Below are 16,511 nucleotides of genomic sequence, written 5' to 3'. Positions count from 1 at the left end.
CTGTGGCAGTCAAAAAGTGAGATGTCCCTTAGCAGAATCAAATTTGGGAACAACTGAGAGAAATGTTATATGTTAGATAATTGTTAGTGAAAATGAAGATGTGATTTTTTTTCTCCATTCAAGTTCCTAAAGTCCCTAAAATCTATTCGCAGAACATTCTTGGAGAATCCATGTACTCAAGGTTAAGAACCCTTGATCTAGAGGTTGTCACTGAGTCATATACTTGAGGAAATTAATTTTAAAGGAACTAATTTACCAAGAGATTCAGGTAGTTGGAAGAATTCTCCTGGCCTTGACTAAAGGGGAAATATTTAGGAAGGAAAATAACATGAAGGATGTGAGCATATAAAAAGTACTAGCTTGGGTGTATGTGGAATAAGACAAGACTGGAAGAAAGAATGAAGATGGGCAGAGATCATGCAGGAAAGAAAGAGCAGCATACCTCTATTTCACAACTATTTAAACCAAGATCAAGGAAGAACATAAGATCTAAAGAGTGATCAGGAAATCACAATGGGTCCTTCTTCCATCCAAGGCCAGCATAAGGGAGATATCTAGTGGCTAAGGAGAGGTCATGATCAGGATGATACAAGAGAATTATGATGTTCTCACCTAATGAAGACTGAGACTAGAAGCTATAAATCAATGACAGAGCAACAAATGGAGTCCTCAATAGAGCAAGGGCAAGAGTAAGTCTGCAATTATGTTCTTCTGATCTTAAAGCAGCACACCAGATACAGTCCATAGACCTAAGGTGATAGGAAACTCATACCATGGTGAGCCAGCAGTTCTGTTGCTCTGAACTTAGAGACTTCCAGAGGGCTGAAAGGGATTGGTCAGCAGCTATCAACTGAAGCTCCACCCATAGGTAAGCTTGTAGGTATATCACCCAGATATCACTCAGAGCCTATAAAGTTAAGAGTGAAGGGGATGATCATACTTTGCTCTATATTAGATCATGTAGGTGATTGGAAATTTGTAGTTCTTTTGTTTTAGGTCTCCCTGATAGTCTCGAAGAACACAGCATTTAATAAAACTGCAGGAGAAACCAGAGAATATAGATCAACTCAAATAAGGCCCAGACAGTCCATAAATACACAGTCTCTCCTCTACACATAATCTCAATTTAAGAATTGAAGTTAGAAGAGTCAGTAAACAAAAAAAGATACCCATGATAAAGGGTTATTTTTGAGCCAGGAATATAAAAGACACAAACTGACAAGAGAAAAGCTTCAAATCATCAAGTCTCAGAGAAATATATATGTTGGTCAAAAGGTAAAATAGAATTCCTGAAAGAAATGAAGCAAGAGTATTATACATCAAATGAAACTCTAGAGGAAAGAATTAGAAAGGAAATGAGAGCACTAGGATAAAGACTTCATTTAGTATATGAGACACAAAACTTTAGCCCAATAACAAGTGCCTTAAAAATGATTCAAACACAAATTAATAACTTCATGAGACATGGTATATTTTGCATTTATTTCTCTGCATACCCATTATTTTCATTAGACAGAACATAAGATCCTTCAGGTCTGAAACTGTTCTGTTTTGGTCTTTACATCCCTAGCACTTACTATTAAGATCAGCAAGACACTTAAGGAATATTTGCTGAATGCAATTGATAATTCCCAAGTGTCAGCCAAAGCCTTCCCAACCAAACCCACAATAATCCCTGCCTTTATCCATCTCTCCCCAATTTGGTTTTTAATATATTTATTATCATTCTCACTCACTAACTCTTATTAGTTACTATTCATCTATGTACTGTTTCCCTATCCAGATAGAATGTAAGCTTCTTCAGGGATGGAGACTAATTTTTTATTTTTGGTCTATCAGCTATTATCAAAACTACTATGATGTCTTAGACTGTTACAACTAAAAGGGATCGGGGTTAAATTCAACCCGGGCACATATGAGTATACTACTGTTCAGATAGATGAATTAACTTTTCCAAGGTCACAATCCAGTTAATGGCAGATCTTTCATTACAGGCCATTTCTTCTCTCCAATAATCCAGAGCCTTTTATAATACTAGACCAGAGTCCCTTTCCCTAAGTCAATAAATAAGTACAAGCAAATTAAACCAAGTTTCAAAGAACTACAAAAGAATATAACCCGAGGAACAGTTTAAATGAACAAACCTGGTCGCAGCTGGATGAGCACCTCCCCAGGGCTGACTTGAGTATTCACTTCACCTCCCGTGGGTATCGTCACAGCAACCGAAGGGGATTCTATAAAATCGGACAAGCAGCCTTTGCTTACTAAGTTGGAAACAATGTCACAACGTTCACTCGCTGCTGCTCCAGCCATGAAATCCTGTTAAGAAGCAAAAGCACTGGTGGTTTGAAGGCATGCAACATCTGTTGGACTCAAAGAAATCCAGATTAGCTCTCCCAGAAATGGGATAAAGATATAGAACACCTGGAGGATGCAAATGGCTAAAAAATGAATTCATTTTAATTTAAATCAGTTCAATTCATTTCAACAAACATCTTACCAGACATTTGACGAAAAATAAGTTTCTGTCCACATGAATATTATGTTCTATAAGGAATACATAATGAGCATACATGGTTAAGAAAAAAAAAAGGCAAACCCATTATATGAATGGTCATTTCTAAATTTTTAAAAAGAACTAAATTGGGAATGAAAAAAGGAATAATTACTGAATGTAATTGAACTGAAGCATTCTGAATTAGCCATATTTATAAGAAATAGCACTAAGTATATCAAATATTACTAACTAATCACAACAGAAGATGATCTTGTTAATGCTTCCTGAATATTTGCCTGGGGAAAGAAATGTAATCAGAGTGGAAAACTTGTTCTTTCCAAATATCAAACTGAATTTTCAGAGAAGCCAACTGGTCATTTATTATAGCTCATACAGTACTCTATCATGTGTCCAGAAAGCAGACAATAATTCAAATTGAAAAAGTAAGAGGCTGCATAACATAGGGTAAGAAATCTCTAGCAGGGTGAGTGAAAGTCCAAGGTGTGGGGTTCAAAGGTTGCTGTGACTTGGGGAGAAAAGAAATTGAAAGGGTTATAAGGAGAGCCCAGGCAAACAAGTGTGCCATGTAGGTTCTGAATGCAGATCTTCTTAACTGTGGTCCAAGCTGCATTTTTGAAATGGAGCTTACTTAACTTCTTGGTCTCAGTTTCCTTATCTGCAACAGGGGGATGAAATGTGATTGGCTCATCTTGTAGGATCAGATGAGGCTTAAATGAGAAGTCTGCAGTGCCAAAGGGAGCAATGGCTTTTTAATCAAGGGTTGTGGGTTTGACATCTATTTTGGTAATCTATTAGTAACCAGTAGCCAAATTACTTAAACTCCTATACCTCTTTTTAACCCTATAAAATGAAAAATAGAGATTTGAATAGTGTAAAAGGTGGACATTCAAAAAAATCTTTGCCTCTCTGCTCTAATTTAAATCCTGTCTGTTCCAGCTAAATCCTGACTTTTTCCATCCCCCTTTTCTCAGCTTGACTATGCAATACAACCCTTCATGACTGGCTCCAGAGCTCTCTCTCTATAAGACAAAATCAGGATCAAAGAAACACTTGGATAAAAGAAGTGAGAAGAAAACATGGCAATGCCTGTTATTGGACAGACATGGTGAAGGGAAGTTGGCAAAATAATACAAATTTTGGACCTTTTCTCAAGCTTCAAAGAGCTCACTACAATGGGCACTTTACTTCAATTCTTGTTCAAGATGCTTGCAGAGAGCTAATGGCCAGCTTAGACTCCCCCCTTTCTCTTCCCCCTTCCTTTTTGTGTCTTTACTCACTGCTCCTGTGCTGCCCCCATCTCCAGCTTAGCCCATTGAGTCTGAATATGGCTGAGGAATCCTACCCACTACTGAAATTGTTTCACTAATACCGTGCCAGCTCTTTTCTTCCAGTCTGTTCTCTCAAACATTGTATGGACTTTTAAAAATATCCAAATAGTTTACTTTTTAACATATTGCTTTTTCATTTATTTTTGTACTTTTTTTTTCATTTATAAAGCATTTATTTTTCTTCCTTCATTGAAAAAAGAAGAAAAACAAACAGGAAACCAAGACAAATTATAACAAATTGACATAGTCAAACAAAACAAATTCCATTGGTGGCCAGGTCCAAGAATGAATATCTCATTCTGCATCTTGAGTTCATCACTTTTCTCTCTGTCAAGAAATGGAGCAAACTTCATCCTTTGTTCTCTGGAGTCATAACATAGCATTGCATCAATAAAGAGTTCTTTTCAAATTGTTTTTTTTTTTTCTTCCTTTCTTTCTTTTTCTTTCTTTCTTTCTTCTTTCCTTCCTTCCTTCTTTCTCTCTCTCTCCCCCTCTTTCTCCTTCCTCTTTCCTCTTCCCTTACTTCTTTCCTTCCTTCCTTCCTTTTTTTTTTTTTTTTTTTTTTTTTACAATTTTGTTCTTATAGTATGAGTTCTCCCCAGTTCTACTCATTTTACTATGCATAATTTCATTATGAATCTTCCTGGATTTTCCTGAAACTATTTTTTTTTAAATTATAGTACAATAGTATTTCATTGCATTCATTTACAATAATTTGCCCAGTAATAATCCAATGGATGGGCATATCCATAATTTTAAATTTATTACACATCTATCTATCTATCTATCTATCTACCATCTATCACTCTCTCTGTCTGTCTGTCTATCTATCTACCTATCTATCTAGAGCTGATATAAATGATCTTTGCATGTTTGGATCCTTTTCCTTTCTCTTTGATCTCTTTGGGTCAGAGGTTTTGGTAGTCAAAGAACGCACACTAAATATGACTTTTGGACCAAAGTTCCAAATTACTTTCTAGAATGCCTGAACCTCTTTACAACTCCATCATCAAAGTATTAAAGTACCTCTTTTCTTTTGCAGCTCTGGGAATATTTATCATTTTCCAGTTTTGTTAGCTTTGCTAATTCAATGGACATGAGGCAATACTTCAGTCATTTTTTACTAACTTTTCTGTAATTACTTGTGACTTGGAGTATTCTTTCATATGGCTATGAATTGCTTAGACTTCCTCCCATGAGAATTGCTTGTGAATATCCTTTAACCATTTATCAATTATGGAACTGATTTTTGTTCATTTGTTTCAAAGCTCCCAAGCGTGATTTAAATTCACTTTCTTACTTAAAGACTCAGATAAATCCTCACAAAGCTGAGAGGGAATCCTTGTCCCACAAAATTACAAAATCCAGAATGTCAGTCAAGCTCACAAACTGCTTTTACAAAATGATTTGATTAAATTGCCATTAAGGTTCCTTGCTGTTTTAAATTTATGATCCCCATTATACACTTCGACAACGATATTGTATGAGGATGTATTCTGATGGAAGTGGATTTCTCTGACAAAGAGACTTAACTGAGTTTCATTGGAGAAATGATGGACAGAAACAGCTACACCCAAAGAAGGAATACTGGGAAATGAATGTGAACTATTTGCAATTTTGATTTTCTTCCCGAGTTATTTTTACCTTCTGAATCCAATTCTCCCTGTGCAACAAGAGAACTGTTTGGTTCTGCAAATATGTATTGTATCTAGGATATACTGCAACATGTTTAGCATATATAGGACTGCTTGCCATCCTGGGGGGGGGGGGAGGAGGGAGGGAGGGGAAAAAACGAAACATAAGTGATTGCAAGGGATAATGTCGTGTAGAAATTATCCTGGCATGGATTCTGTCAATGCGAAGTTATTATTAAATAAAATAAAATTTATTATAAAAAAAATAAATAAATAAATTTATGATCCCATGAATATATAAATATATATGTATATATATTCACATAAGCTACATATTTGTATATGTATACAATGTTCACATTGTGTATATATATTATATCACTTTGTAAGCTTTAAAGACCTACATAAATGTCAGTGAAAATAATTCATATTATTGTTATTATTTTATTGCTTGCCAACATCATCATATATAATAGCTTATAAATGTCTGAGGGCAAATACTGCCTAAGAAAATCACTTTTATTATTAACTACATATATATTAACTATATCATGTCCGACTCTGGATCAACTGTCCTAAAGTGGGACAGAATGCTACAATGTGGTAGACAGAAAGAAAATACCCAAAGACTTTAAAACATATGAATAATTCAGATAATTTGGGCCCAGAATTACAAGTGAATGTGACCACTTCCTCCTCTACCCCAACACATATCTTTCCTCCAGAAAAAAACAAAACAAAACAAAACAAATCAACTTTTCAAGTTTTATATATTTTCTCCCAGTTCAATGGCATGGAATATAATGTATTACTTTTGACTCAAAAGACATAGATTAAAATCCTAATTCTGTTTCCCACTTGTGTGATGTTAAGCAAGTCGTTTCAATTCTGGAGACCTCAGTTTCCTCTTCTGTTAAGGGAAACGGTAAAATGAGATAATATTTGGGCTTTCTTCCAGCTCTAAAATTATGATCTTAGTTTTAGAGCTGAAGTAATTATGAATGACATTGGAGACTTTTGCCTTATGTCTCAGCTGAGGAATCGTCAGGTTGTGGTAAGCACAGGATGTCACCGTCATTGGAGCATTAGAAACCTTGTAGTTCTTGGCAGAAACTATTCACTTGTAGATGAAGAGCATGGAGGGATTCTTGTCAAGTGCACGTCACAAAGTTTAGAAATCAGGAGAAGTAAAAAATGAGGGATCAAAAGGATTGTTTTCCTTGACATCGGTACTAAGTGAACTGGACAACTGGAGATGTCTCCAGATAACCTACAAGTCTTTGTCAGATCCTCAGCCTCCCCTCTCACAGAACTGGGAGCTTTTCTCCTTTTGGTCTCTTTCCTACCTTATTGAATGGACTATTATTCTTCCCCGATTCTACTCCAACCTGATTACTCCAGAACCTCCTCTAAGTCCCTACAACTTCAGTAACTCCCAAGTCACTGGTTTGCATTTGTCTCTTCTCCCTCTTCCCGATGGCATCTTTTCCCAGGTGTCAATGATTGCTTTTATTTAGATTGCTCAGCATATCTAACCCAGATTTTTGCCCAAGGCTAAATTTCCTCATATCTCCCTCATCAATATCTCCTTTCAGCAATTTAACCCCAATTTATGCAAAACAGTTCATTTCTCACCCCAAATTCTCCCTTCCCCATCCTATTTCCCTACTTCTCTTGATTCCATTTCTATCCTCACATTCAAAACTGAAACCTCAGTCAGTCTTCAATTTTTTTTCCCTTTCTCTCCCACTGCTCCTCCAACAACAATCAGGTGTCAAGTCTTACCAATTTCATCTTCTTAAAGACTCTGACACCCACTCCCCCTTTTCACTCCCACATCATCATTGCAGAACAGATCCTCATCACAAAAAAACTATTATGATAGCTTCCTAAATGAGCTCCTTGCCTCCAGGCTCTGCTCTCCCCCAAACTATCAAAATAACTCTCCTAATGTACAAGCCTTGCCATCTTTGCCTCCTACTAACCATCACCCGTGGCTCCCTATTACAGGATAAAGCAAAAAAAAAGTCCTTAACCAGTCCCTTCTAAAATTACCTTTAATCAAGCTATATTTACCTATTCATGTTCAGGTCTTCTATCCATCCCTTGGAGCATGAGTTACTCAAAGGTAGGGACTAGTTTTGCTTTTTCTTTTTAACCACAGAACTTGGCACAGAACCTGGCACACAGTAAGTGCTTAACACATGCCTTTTGAATAATGGATTATCATTTAAAGTTCCAAATTTTGTTTTCCAGGCTGTTTCATCCATTTTCTATTCGTCCTTTGCTATGACTAACTGTTCCCTGATCTAGTCTATTATAGTTAGAAACTGTAGCCCATTTTCCTATTCTCTTTCCTCTTCTCTGCCTCTCATAATTCTGGTCTTCCTTCAAGGTCTAATTCAGATCCAACAAAGTCCAACTCCTTCATGAAGTCTTTCATGACCTCAGATTACTGTGACCTAGATGGAATCAAATTTTCCTGAAATTCTCATTTTGAGATCCCTTTAATTATGATGTTAAGTGGAATAGTAGGATAGAATACTGGGTCTTTAGTCAGGGAGATTGGCAGTTGAATCCTGCCTTAGCCATGAGCTGTGGGATCATAGGTAAGGACATTTTACATGTCAGATTATTCATCTATGAAATGGATATGATAACCCTTGTATTTTCCACTTCTTGGAACCAGTGTGAGAAAAGTGTTCAGAAAGCATAAAGTGTTATAGAAATAAGAGCTAAATGTGAATAATGACAGTAGCTCCCTTCAGGATTATTGTGAAAATGAAATGACCCAATAATTGTAAAATACTTAGCATAGAGCCTGCCACATAGTAGGCACTGGTAGTTATTATTATTATTGGTTTCCTTTATATATTGACATGTATGATATTATTTTTAAAACTCTTATACAGATGAATCTCCTTCACATATACTCCTGTCCTTCTCAGTGAGGTTTCCCTTGTAACAAAGATTTTTTTTAGAAAGTTCCACAAAACCAACTAGTATCAGATACACCATTCTATATTCATAGTCCTCTACTTCTTCACTGTAAGATCCTCCTCATTCGAGTGTATGTATGTTCAAAGGCAGCTAGATGGTTTAGTGGATGGAGAGTTGGACCTGTAATTAGAAAGACCTGCATTCAAATCTAGCCTTAGATACCCACTGTGTAACCTTAGGCAAGTCATTTAACTTCTTCCTCAGTTTCCTCAACTGTAAAAAGGGAAACAATACAATAATAACACTTTACCTCCCAAGGTTATTATGAAAGTCAAATGAAATAGTGCTTGTAAAGTGCTTAACCGTGCCTGGAACATAGTAGGCATTATTAAATAGTATAATTATTATGATTGTCAAAGACTCTAGAAATGTAAATTATATTTATGATATTTGCCTCAGGCTTTGGTTAAGTTCCCAAGCTGCAAAACCTTTGAGTCCTGGCTGCTGACTGTTGTCTGAAGACTAACCCAGAAAGGTTAGCAACTCATTATCAGAAGCTTAATCATCAGGGAAAATGGAAACATTTTTAGCCTTAACAATTAATAAAAATCATCTGCAAAGGCACAGAAAAAAGTGGGTCTGCAGTAGTCATCCTCACATATAAGAAGATCTTTTGAAGTAAGAGAAACTAGCTTTTTATAGAATGTAAATAAATAGTATTCCGATAAAAAGATCGAATCTTTGATTTCAGAGATACCTTGTTTCAGTGAAAAATGCAATCCTTCTTCCTCAGTCAAGTTTCCTAAAGCGCAATATTTCCCCCAAGTCACAAATTTCTTAAGATAGAAGCAACCTCCATAGCCATCAAGAGGCCCCTGGCTCCAAAGGCCAGGACTTAAGTGTCCATTTTGCCTTTGATGTTTCCTGTCTGAATGCATTTGGCCAAATCTTTAAGCACTCTCAGTTGGGTGACTTGATCTCTTAGATCACTTCCCTATCTGAAAAAGAATTCCCTCTACATACTAGACAATTCTGATACTATACTCACTTGCTTGAACAACTCCACCAATGATGGGGAACTCAGTCACTTCTGAAACAGTTTATTCCTGTTAAAGACAGCCGTAATTGTTCAGAAGTTTTCCCTCATATTAAACATATGCTTCTCCCTATTCCTAGTAGGAGTTGCCCCAAGAGCTACAAAAGAGTCCTTTAAATAATTGAAAATATCCCGACTCTCTCTGCCCCCATAGTTTTATCTTCTTTAAGCTAAGCATCCCTTATTCCTTTAACCATTCCCCAGAAAGGCCTGACTTTAAGATCCTATTCCATCTTGGTTCTCTTTTCGGTTGTCCTCAAGCTTATTTTTGTCCTTCTTTAAATGGGAAGCTCAGAATTGGGGGAAAATCTCTAATACTGTTGTTAACATCTGATCAGAGTAGAACATAGCCTCCAACCAATCACCTCTTGATTTTTGGAAAAAGAAGGTGAGATTGTTCAGGGTCCTAATACTCATAAGCATCAAGGCCAGGATTTGAATCCAGGCCTACCGGTCTCCAGAAGTAGCATTCTATCCATCACTGCCCATCCTCCTGACATTCTATATATATATGTGTGTGTGTGTGTGTGTGTGTGTGTGTGTGTGTGTGTGTATCATATATGATATCAGCATATATCACTTATAGACAATATCTATCATTATAGAGCTTTCAAAACAACCATCATCACCGAACAAAAAGAAGCCAAGTCATTTCAGAGAGTATCAAACAAATGAGATCTTCCACATCTGAAAGCAGAATATTTCACATTTTACAGATGGCAATGGACGTCATCTAAGTTGTGAAACTTTGAGCAGAGTTCCTATTGTTTTAACTCTCTTCCTTTTTCTCCTCCTTTATTTTGAGCTTTTTAGGGGCTTCCCCACAGAGAGTTGCAGAACTGTGTGATGTCATGGAAGCTGCTAGTATGTTCAAGAAATCCAATCTCAATATTCCCCATTCCCTAAGAGAATTCCAGCTAGCTCAGGGCATTCATGCAGGACATATGGTAAATGTTAATCCACACAACATTTTCCTCTGAGGAATTGTATGTGATTTGTAAACAAAATCATCTGGTATCAGATGTTCCAATGAAGTATTGTCTCCATTAGTTAAAAAACAACAACAACACAACAACAACAACAAAATAAAACCAGATGAGATGGGGTGACTGGGGAGGAAAGCATTCAATGCCAAGACTACATACCATGAAACATCTGAATGGAAATGGGTATTTCAGTCAAAATGGAGGTACTCAGTCTAGAGTAACCAAAACTATTTGGATTTGAAAGTTTACAACTAACACTTGGTGTCAAGAAGCCAGTCTTAATTTCTTTCAGATATTTGCTAGTCATCAGCAAACCATCACTAAGGAAAACAACTAACCCAACAAACATTCCACCAATCAACCAACCAACATGCTGCTGCTCTCCAGGTTTTAATAAATCCATTCGACAAGCATTTATTAAGCACCTCCTAAGTGTGGGGCACTGTGCCAGGAGCTGGTAATGCAAAGTCAAGAATTAAAAAAAAAATCTTGGCTCTGTCCTCCAAAAGTGTGCATTCTATTTCAGAGACACAGTGTAAACAGATAGATATAGAGGAAAAGACTTGAGGAGGGCACCAGAACTGAGCTTTGAATGAGCTATCCAATCAATAAATCCACAGCATTTATCAGGATTCATTTCAAGGCAACTAGCCCAGGAGCTGAAAAAACTTGAATTTAAGTCCTGTCTCTGAAATATTGGTTGGGGACACTAGGAAGGTCACTTTAAGTCCCAGTGCTCTGGGCACTAATCCTATAGTTGAAGAGGAGAAGGTGTCTATGTGTCCTGGTTGAGAGACTTTCTTCAATCTGGGAGTCATTTATATCAGTGACATCAGAGGGTCAGTGCTTATCCTTACCTCTGTGCATCAGCTACAGTGTTAGGGACTGGGGATACAGAGGAAAATCCAAAACAATCCCTACCCACAAGGAGCTTACATTTTACCTTAGCATATGTCTGCTATCTCATTGCCCACTATGCATTTCTCCAGGCACAATTTGGACTGAGGCCAAATAAGAAAGGTAGAAAGGATACTTCAGTGTGTTCTCATATCTCCCACATCTCCAGAAAGGAAATAGAAAGAACAAAAGAACACGCTATTTTAATAGCATCCCTATATTCGCCAATTATAGTTATTTCACAAGCAAAAAAAAAAAAAAAAGGAAACCAGCAGGGGGTGGAGAAGTGAGGTAAAAATATTTTTACATGATTTCCATGTTCCACAAGTGGAATATCTTTTTAAACGTGTTATTGTAATCTTGTGCTTTAAACTAATATTTGAAAATTATATGTGCCAGGTCTATAGGATTAGAAGAGATTCAGATGGGATGGTCTCCCTCTTATCTGTGAAGAACAGAGCTTCCCCTCCACTTCTCCCCTAGTGTCACCCCACGCCAGTGTACTTGATCTTTTTCTCTGAAGGACTGGATCCAACGATCCTCACCTCTATCCATAGATACTTCTGCTCTATTAGTGCTGCTTCTGCTGGTAAAAATCTCCACTTATTGCAGAAGTCTGAGGCCTCTCTCAGAAAACTTCTCTCTTTTCATTAACTAAGCCATATATCAAAGCTATCAGGAATAAACAGCTTTGGCTCCCGGATTGGGCAGGAAACAAGGGGCCTCATACCAGTGTTTCAACCATTTAAAGTTGAAGTTTTACCAGAGGAGAGAAAGCTTGGTGACAAAATCAGATACGTGATGTCATAGGGGAGATATTCCAAGATAAGATGAGCCCACAAATGGGGAAGTAGCTCTTATTTGGAAAGATGGGTAGGGCTAGGTAAGGAAAGATACTTGTCTTTCAATGTTTTCTTGGGTCTCCAATACTCAGCACTTAGTTGGTGCTCAGTAAATGTTTATTGACTGAACTGGAGTATAGTTAGAGGAGAACCAAAGCACGTCATCTAGTGCTTTGTGTTTTTTTGTTTTGTTTTGTTTTGTTTTGTTTTGTTTTGTTTTTGGATCACATCTCCGATTTATTAACTGACTTGTTGTTGTTGTTTGACCTTCGTTCTTGAAGAGGGTCATGACATCAAAGAGGTGATGCCATAATAACATGCAAGTGAAATACATTTAAGTGAGAGAGGACTGTACAAAGTCACCTGCCTCACTTCCCCCTCCAAAGCCAATCTATAAACCAAGATGACTGGGGATGGTCCTGGATGAAATGGAAGACCTTGCCCTTTTTAAGCTAAGATTAAGCTAGGTTTCAGTTCAGTTCAGGGATTAAAGCAATTGAGGCAAAGATTCTCTTCCACCTTGTCCAAAAAAATCTAAATGAATGAATCTGGGTGGGGGGAGACTCTTGGGGTTTCTGTCCAAAGCAGGAATGACTGTTATTTACATCAGGATCCAAACAATGACCAAATAGGGCTTGGCCTAGGACCTATTGGTGGCCAATTAAAAGCAGACTGCTTTTGGTTTAAGGCCTGGTCCTTAAGAGAGAAATCTAACCAGTAAAACCCAAGATATATTGGGAGGATTTAAAGATACAAAAGAAAAAAAATGCTTTTAAGAGCATCTGTAGGTAAGAGCATTATCTCCTCTGTGGATAGAGGGAAAAGGGGAGGGAAAGAGTGATGGACAGAGGAATCTCTATCAATGTGGGTTGGTGCTTTTTCTGCAACTCATAATCATAGAGTAACCTCAAGCATTGCACAGCTAGTGTGTGTCAGAGGGCTGCAGCTAGACAATGCAGTGGAGAGAACACTGGGATGGAGTCAGGAAGATCTGAATTCAAATGTATGACCCTGAACAAATCATTTAATGCCATTTGCATCAGTTTCCTCATCCAAAAAGTAAATTGGAAAAGGAGATGGCCAACCACTCCAGTACCTTTGCCAAGAAACCTCAAAATGGGAACACAAAGAGTCAGGCACGATTGAAACAAATGGGAAACTAAATGTGTGGGTACGACTTGAACCTAGACCTTTCTGCCTCTGATGCTGGCTTTATCTCTTATCCATTTTTGGTTGTTTCTTATTTTAGTTTTGTGTGTCAGGTGCTAATCTCAGTTATTTTTGAGGGCAGAAGGACTTTAAATATTATCAGAGGCTGAGGGCAAAGACCCAAAGGCCCTGCCCTAGTTCCAGCTCTGCCATTTCTATAGCCCTCATAATCTGGCTAGGAAGAAATTTGGCTGAGAACTGGAATTTATATCGAGTTTTCAGTCTCATGCCAAACCACTCTGGCTAAAACATACCACAGCCACAGCTGATAGCCTCCTGGCACTTGTAACAGCTCTCCGGGAATATTATTAAAACACTAGAACAGGAAGCAAAAGCCATGGTTTCCATTAGAGTCTGGAATACTTGCAAAAGGCCCTGCATTGGGAGTGGGAGAAGCTGGTGGAGTCTTGGGTTTGCCACGTGCTACCTGTGCTATCTTGAGCAAATAACATCATCTCTTCAGGCTCACTTATTGAACCTTGAAATAAGCAAATTGGGATAGAGTGATTATTTTAAACTGGGGAAGTGTGGTGCCTCAAAATCAAGAAAGTCTGAGTTCAAATTCTCCCTTCAACCCTTATGAGTTATATGACCTTGAATATGTCTTTTAACTCTGATAGCTTTAGCTCCATTATCTATAAAGTGCAGAGGCTGTACTAGACAGCCCCTGACGTTCTTTGAGGGTTTACATCTCCTTTCTTATACATTTGGTGAGATAGTGGTGCTGCTCTTTCTATTATTGTCTGCTTGAATTTTTGTTTTCTTTCTCGGGTTTTTCTTACCTTCTTTCTACATCTGATCTTTCTTGAGCAGCAAGACAACTGTATAAATATGTATACATATATTGTATTTAACATATACTTTAACATTTAACATGTATTAGACTACCTGCCATCTAGGGAAGGGGTTGAGGGGAAGAAGGGGAATAGTTGGAATAAAAGGCTTTGCAAGGGTCAGTGTTGAAAAATTACCCATGCATATGTTATGTAAATAGAAAGCTATAATAAAAAAAAATTAAAAAAGATAGTGGTGCTGGTTTGGGACATTTCCAGCAAAGTTTCTACTCTTCCTCATTCCTCCGGTTGATTTGAAAATTCAATATGCATTCAGCACCTACTAAATACAAGGCATTATGGTAAGCATTGGGAAAAGAAAGACCAAACCAATTCGTTCCTGCTCTCAGTGATATTCTATTTACTGGAGTAGAAATGGCAAAGAGAAAGGCTTCATGTGACCTTAACCCTATCTGTGAAAAAATGGGGAATCTATCAATAAAGAAAAAGGAGGAGGGGAGTCAGCTTTAGGACAGGAAGGGTAGCTTCTGAGATCTGGATTGACTTCCATCAACTCTTCCATCCTCTTCTGTGACGCATGCAAAGGTGACATGCTAATGGGAGCTGGTCACAGTATATGGGGGATTCTGCATTGGGAAGTAGGAATTTGGAGATGGCTGAGAAGTACTGTGGTAGTTGGGCATCTACCAATCTGCCTGCTTCCATCTTTAGAACAAGACATCCTTCCCAGGATAAGCTCATCACATCTAATCATACTACCATGCTGCTGACTCCAGCTTTGACTGACAACATCCCTCAGCCTCCTTTCCTCTCTGACTGGGGGGAGGGAAACTGGGCTCTTCCCAGTGCTTTTATAGAGGGCAGCAACCAGGCTCCCAGTTCCTTCTGCTGTGTATTTATTACCACATCTGGTTTCAACTCTATAGAACAAGATGCCCCTATGTTTTTCATCTCCATTATCCTCCCATCCTTTCCTACTTCCTTTTGTCTATTATCTTCCTCTCAATAGATTCTAAGCTCCTTGAGGTCTCACATCTCAGTGCTCAAGACACCAAGGGTGGGAATCCAAGTTTTGGTGGAAGGAAAAGGCCAGAGAACAGAGGATTACCCATGTTTCTATAAGCCTTTTAAGGTTGAGAAAACTTTTTTTAATATAACCTTCTGAGAAAAGTAGGACAAGTATTTTTTTTTTCATTTGATATAAAAGGAAACTGAGGTTCAGAGAGATTCTGTGATTTGCCTGTGCCGCCACACTTAGTAAGTAATTGAGCTTAGATCACAGTGTAGTGAAGAAAACATGAAATTCAAAACTGTAGGATTGAGATTTAGATCCAGCTGAGCCCATTTATTACCTGTGGAATTTTGAACAAATTGTTTCATCTCATTGTTCCTCAGTTTCCTCATCTTACATATGAGAGAACTCTGCTATATCTCTATCTCTAGGCCCAGGGATCCAATGTCTCAGTATCCTCCATTGTGACCCAATGTCCTATGGATCAGTACTCTCTCTCCATCACGACCTGTGGTCTATCTGGCAGAAGCCCTTCCATGCTTTGCAAATAGCATGAGATACCCTAAAGTGGGGATTCTTAAATTGGGGACCCTGACCTTTTATATATATATTTAAAAACATATAACAGCATTTCAATATATTTTTTTTCCTTTTGTATTTTATTTCATACAATTAAAACTCGATTCTAATAAAGGTCCACAGGCTTTACCACCAGACTGCTCAAGGAGTCCATGACACAAAAAAATTTCAGAATTCCAATTCTGGAGTCATGTGACCTTTTATTTTCAAGAACCCCCTGGATGCTCAACCTACCAGCCATTCATAAATACCTAAAATTAACCCTCATGCATGGATCCACAAGGACAGACACCCAAATCAGCAGAGGGTTTCAATAAGGCAATAATGTAATGAATAAATCTAGGCTGTCTCCATCCATGGATTACCAATCACACACATAGAGATGATGACCCCACTAACTTAAACACTCAAAGACCCCGTCAGGATTTGCTCCTTGGGGATTTTTTAGTGGTAATAGGCTTTGGAATTCTGCTATTTGTAATAAGCTGATTTTGGCAGAAAGCAGAAATACAATACTTATGACACATAATGCTCCAGGACCCGGATCGCAACCTCTCATGATAATTGACAGATCAGCTTCACATATCAGAGAGAGAGGAAGAAGCCAGAAAGCAGAAGAGAAAGAGAGAGACACAGAGATAGAGAAATAGAGAGACAGAGACAAAAAGACACACAC

At 37.9% G+C, this 16,511-nt stretch overlaps 1 protein-coding gene across 4 annotated transcripts in view; it reads right to left on the bottom strand.

Annotated features, from left to right (window-relative positions):
- ITGB8 (integrin subunit beta 8) overlaps positions 1-16,511 on the bottom strand; it is a 106,880-nt gene that overhangs the window by 60,618 nt on the left and 29,751 nt on the right. For all 4 annotated transcript variants that reach the window (XR_007947868.1, XM_051963201.1, XM_051963202.1 and 1 more), the window contains exon 3: positions 2,145-2,319. Coding sequence is in view for 3 of the 4 variants with exons in the window: in XM_051963201.1 (XP_051819161.1) it covers positions 2,145-2,319 (175 nt within the window). In the remaining variant the exon portion in view is untranslated. The remainder of the gene's footprint in view (positions 1-2,144; positions 2,320-16,511) is intronic.

The sequence above is a fragment of the Antechinus flavipes genome, chromosome 5 (genome assembly GCF_016432865.1).
Source record: "Antechinus flavipes isolate AdamAnt ecotype Samford, QLD, Australia chromosome 5, AdamAnt_v2, whole genome shotgun sequence".
Classification (NCBI taxonomy): domain Eukaryota; kingdom Metazoa; phylum Chordata; class Mammalia; order Dasyuromorphia; family Dasyuridae; genus Antechinus; species Antechinus flavipes.
The sequence above is the reverse complement of the archived record's forward strand: the minus strand, read 5'-3'. Positions and strand labels throughout refer to the sequence as shown.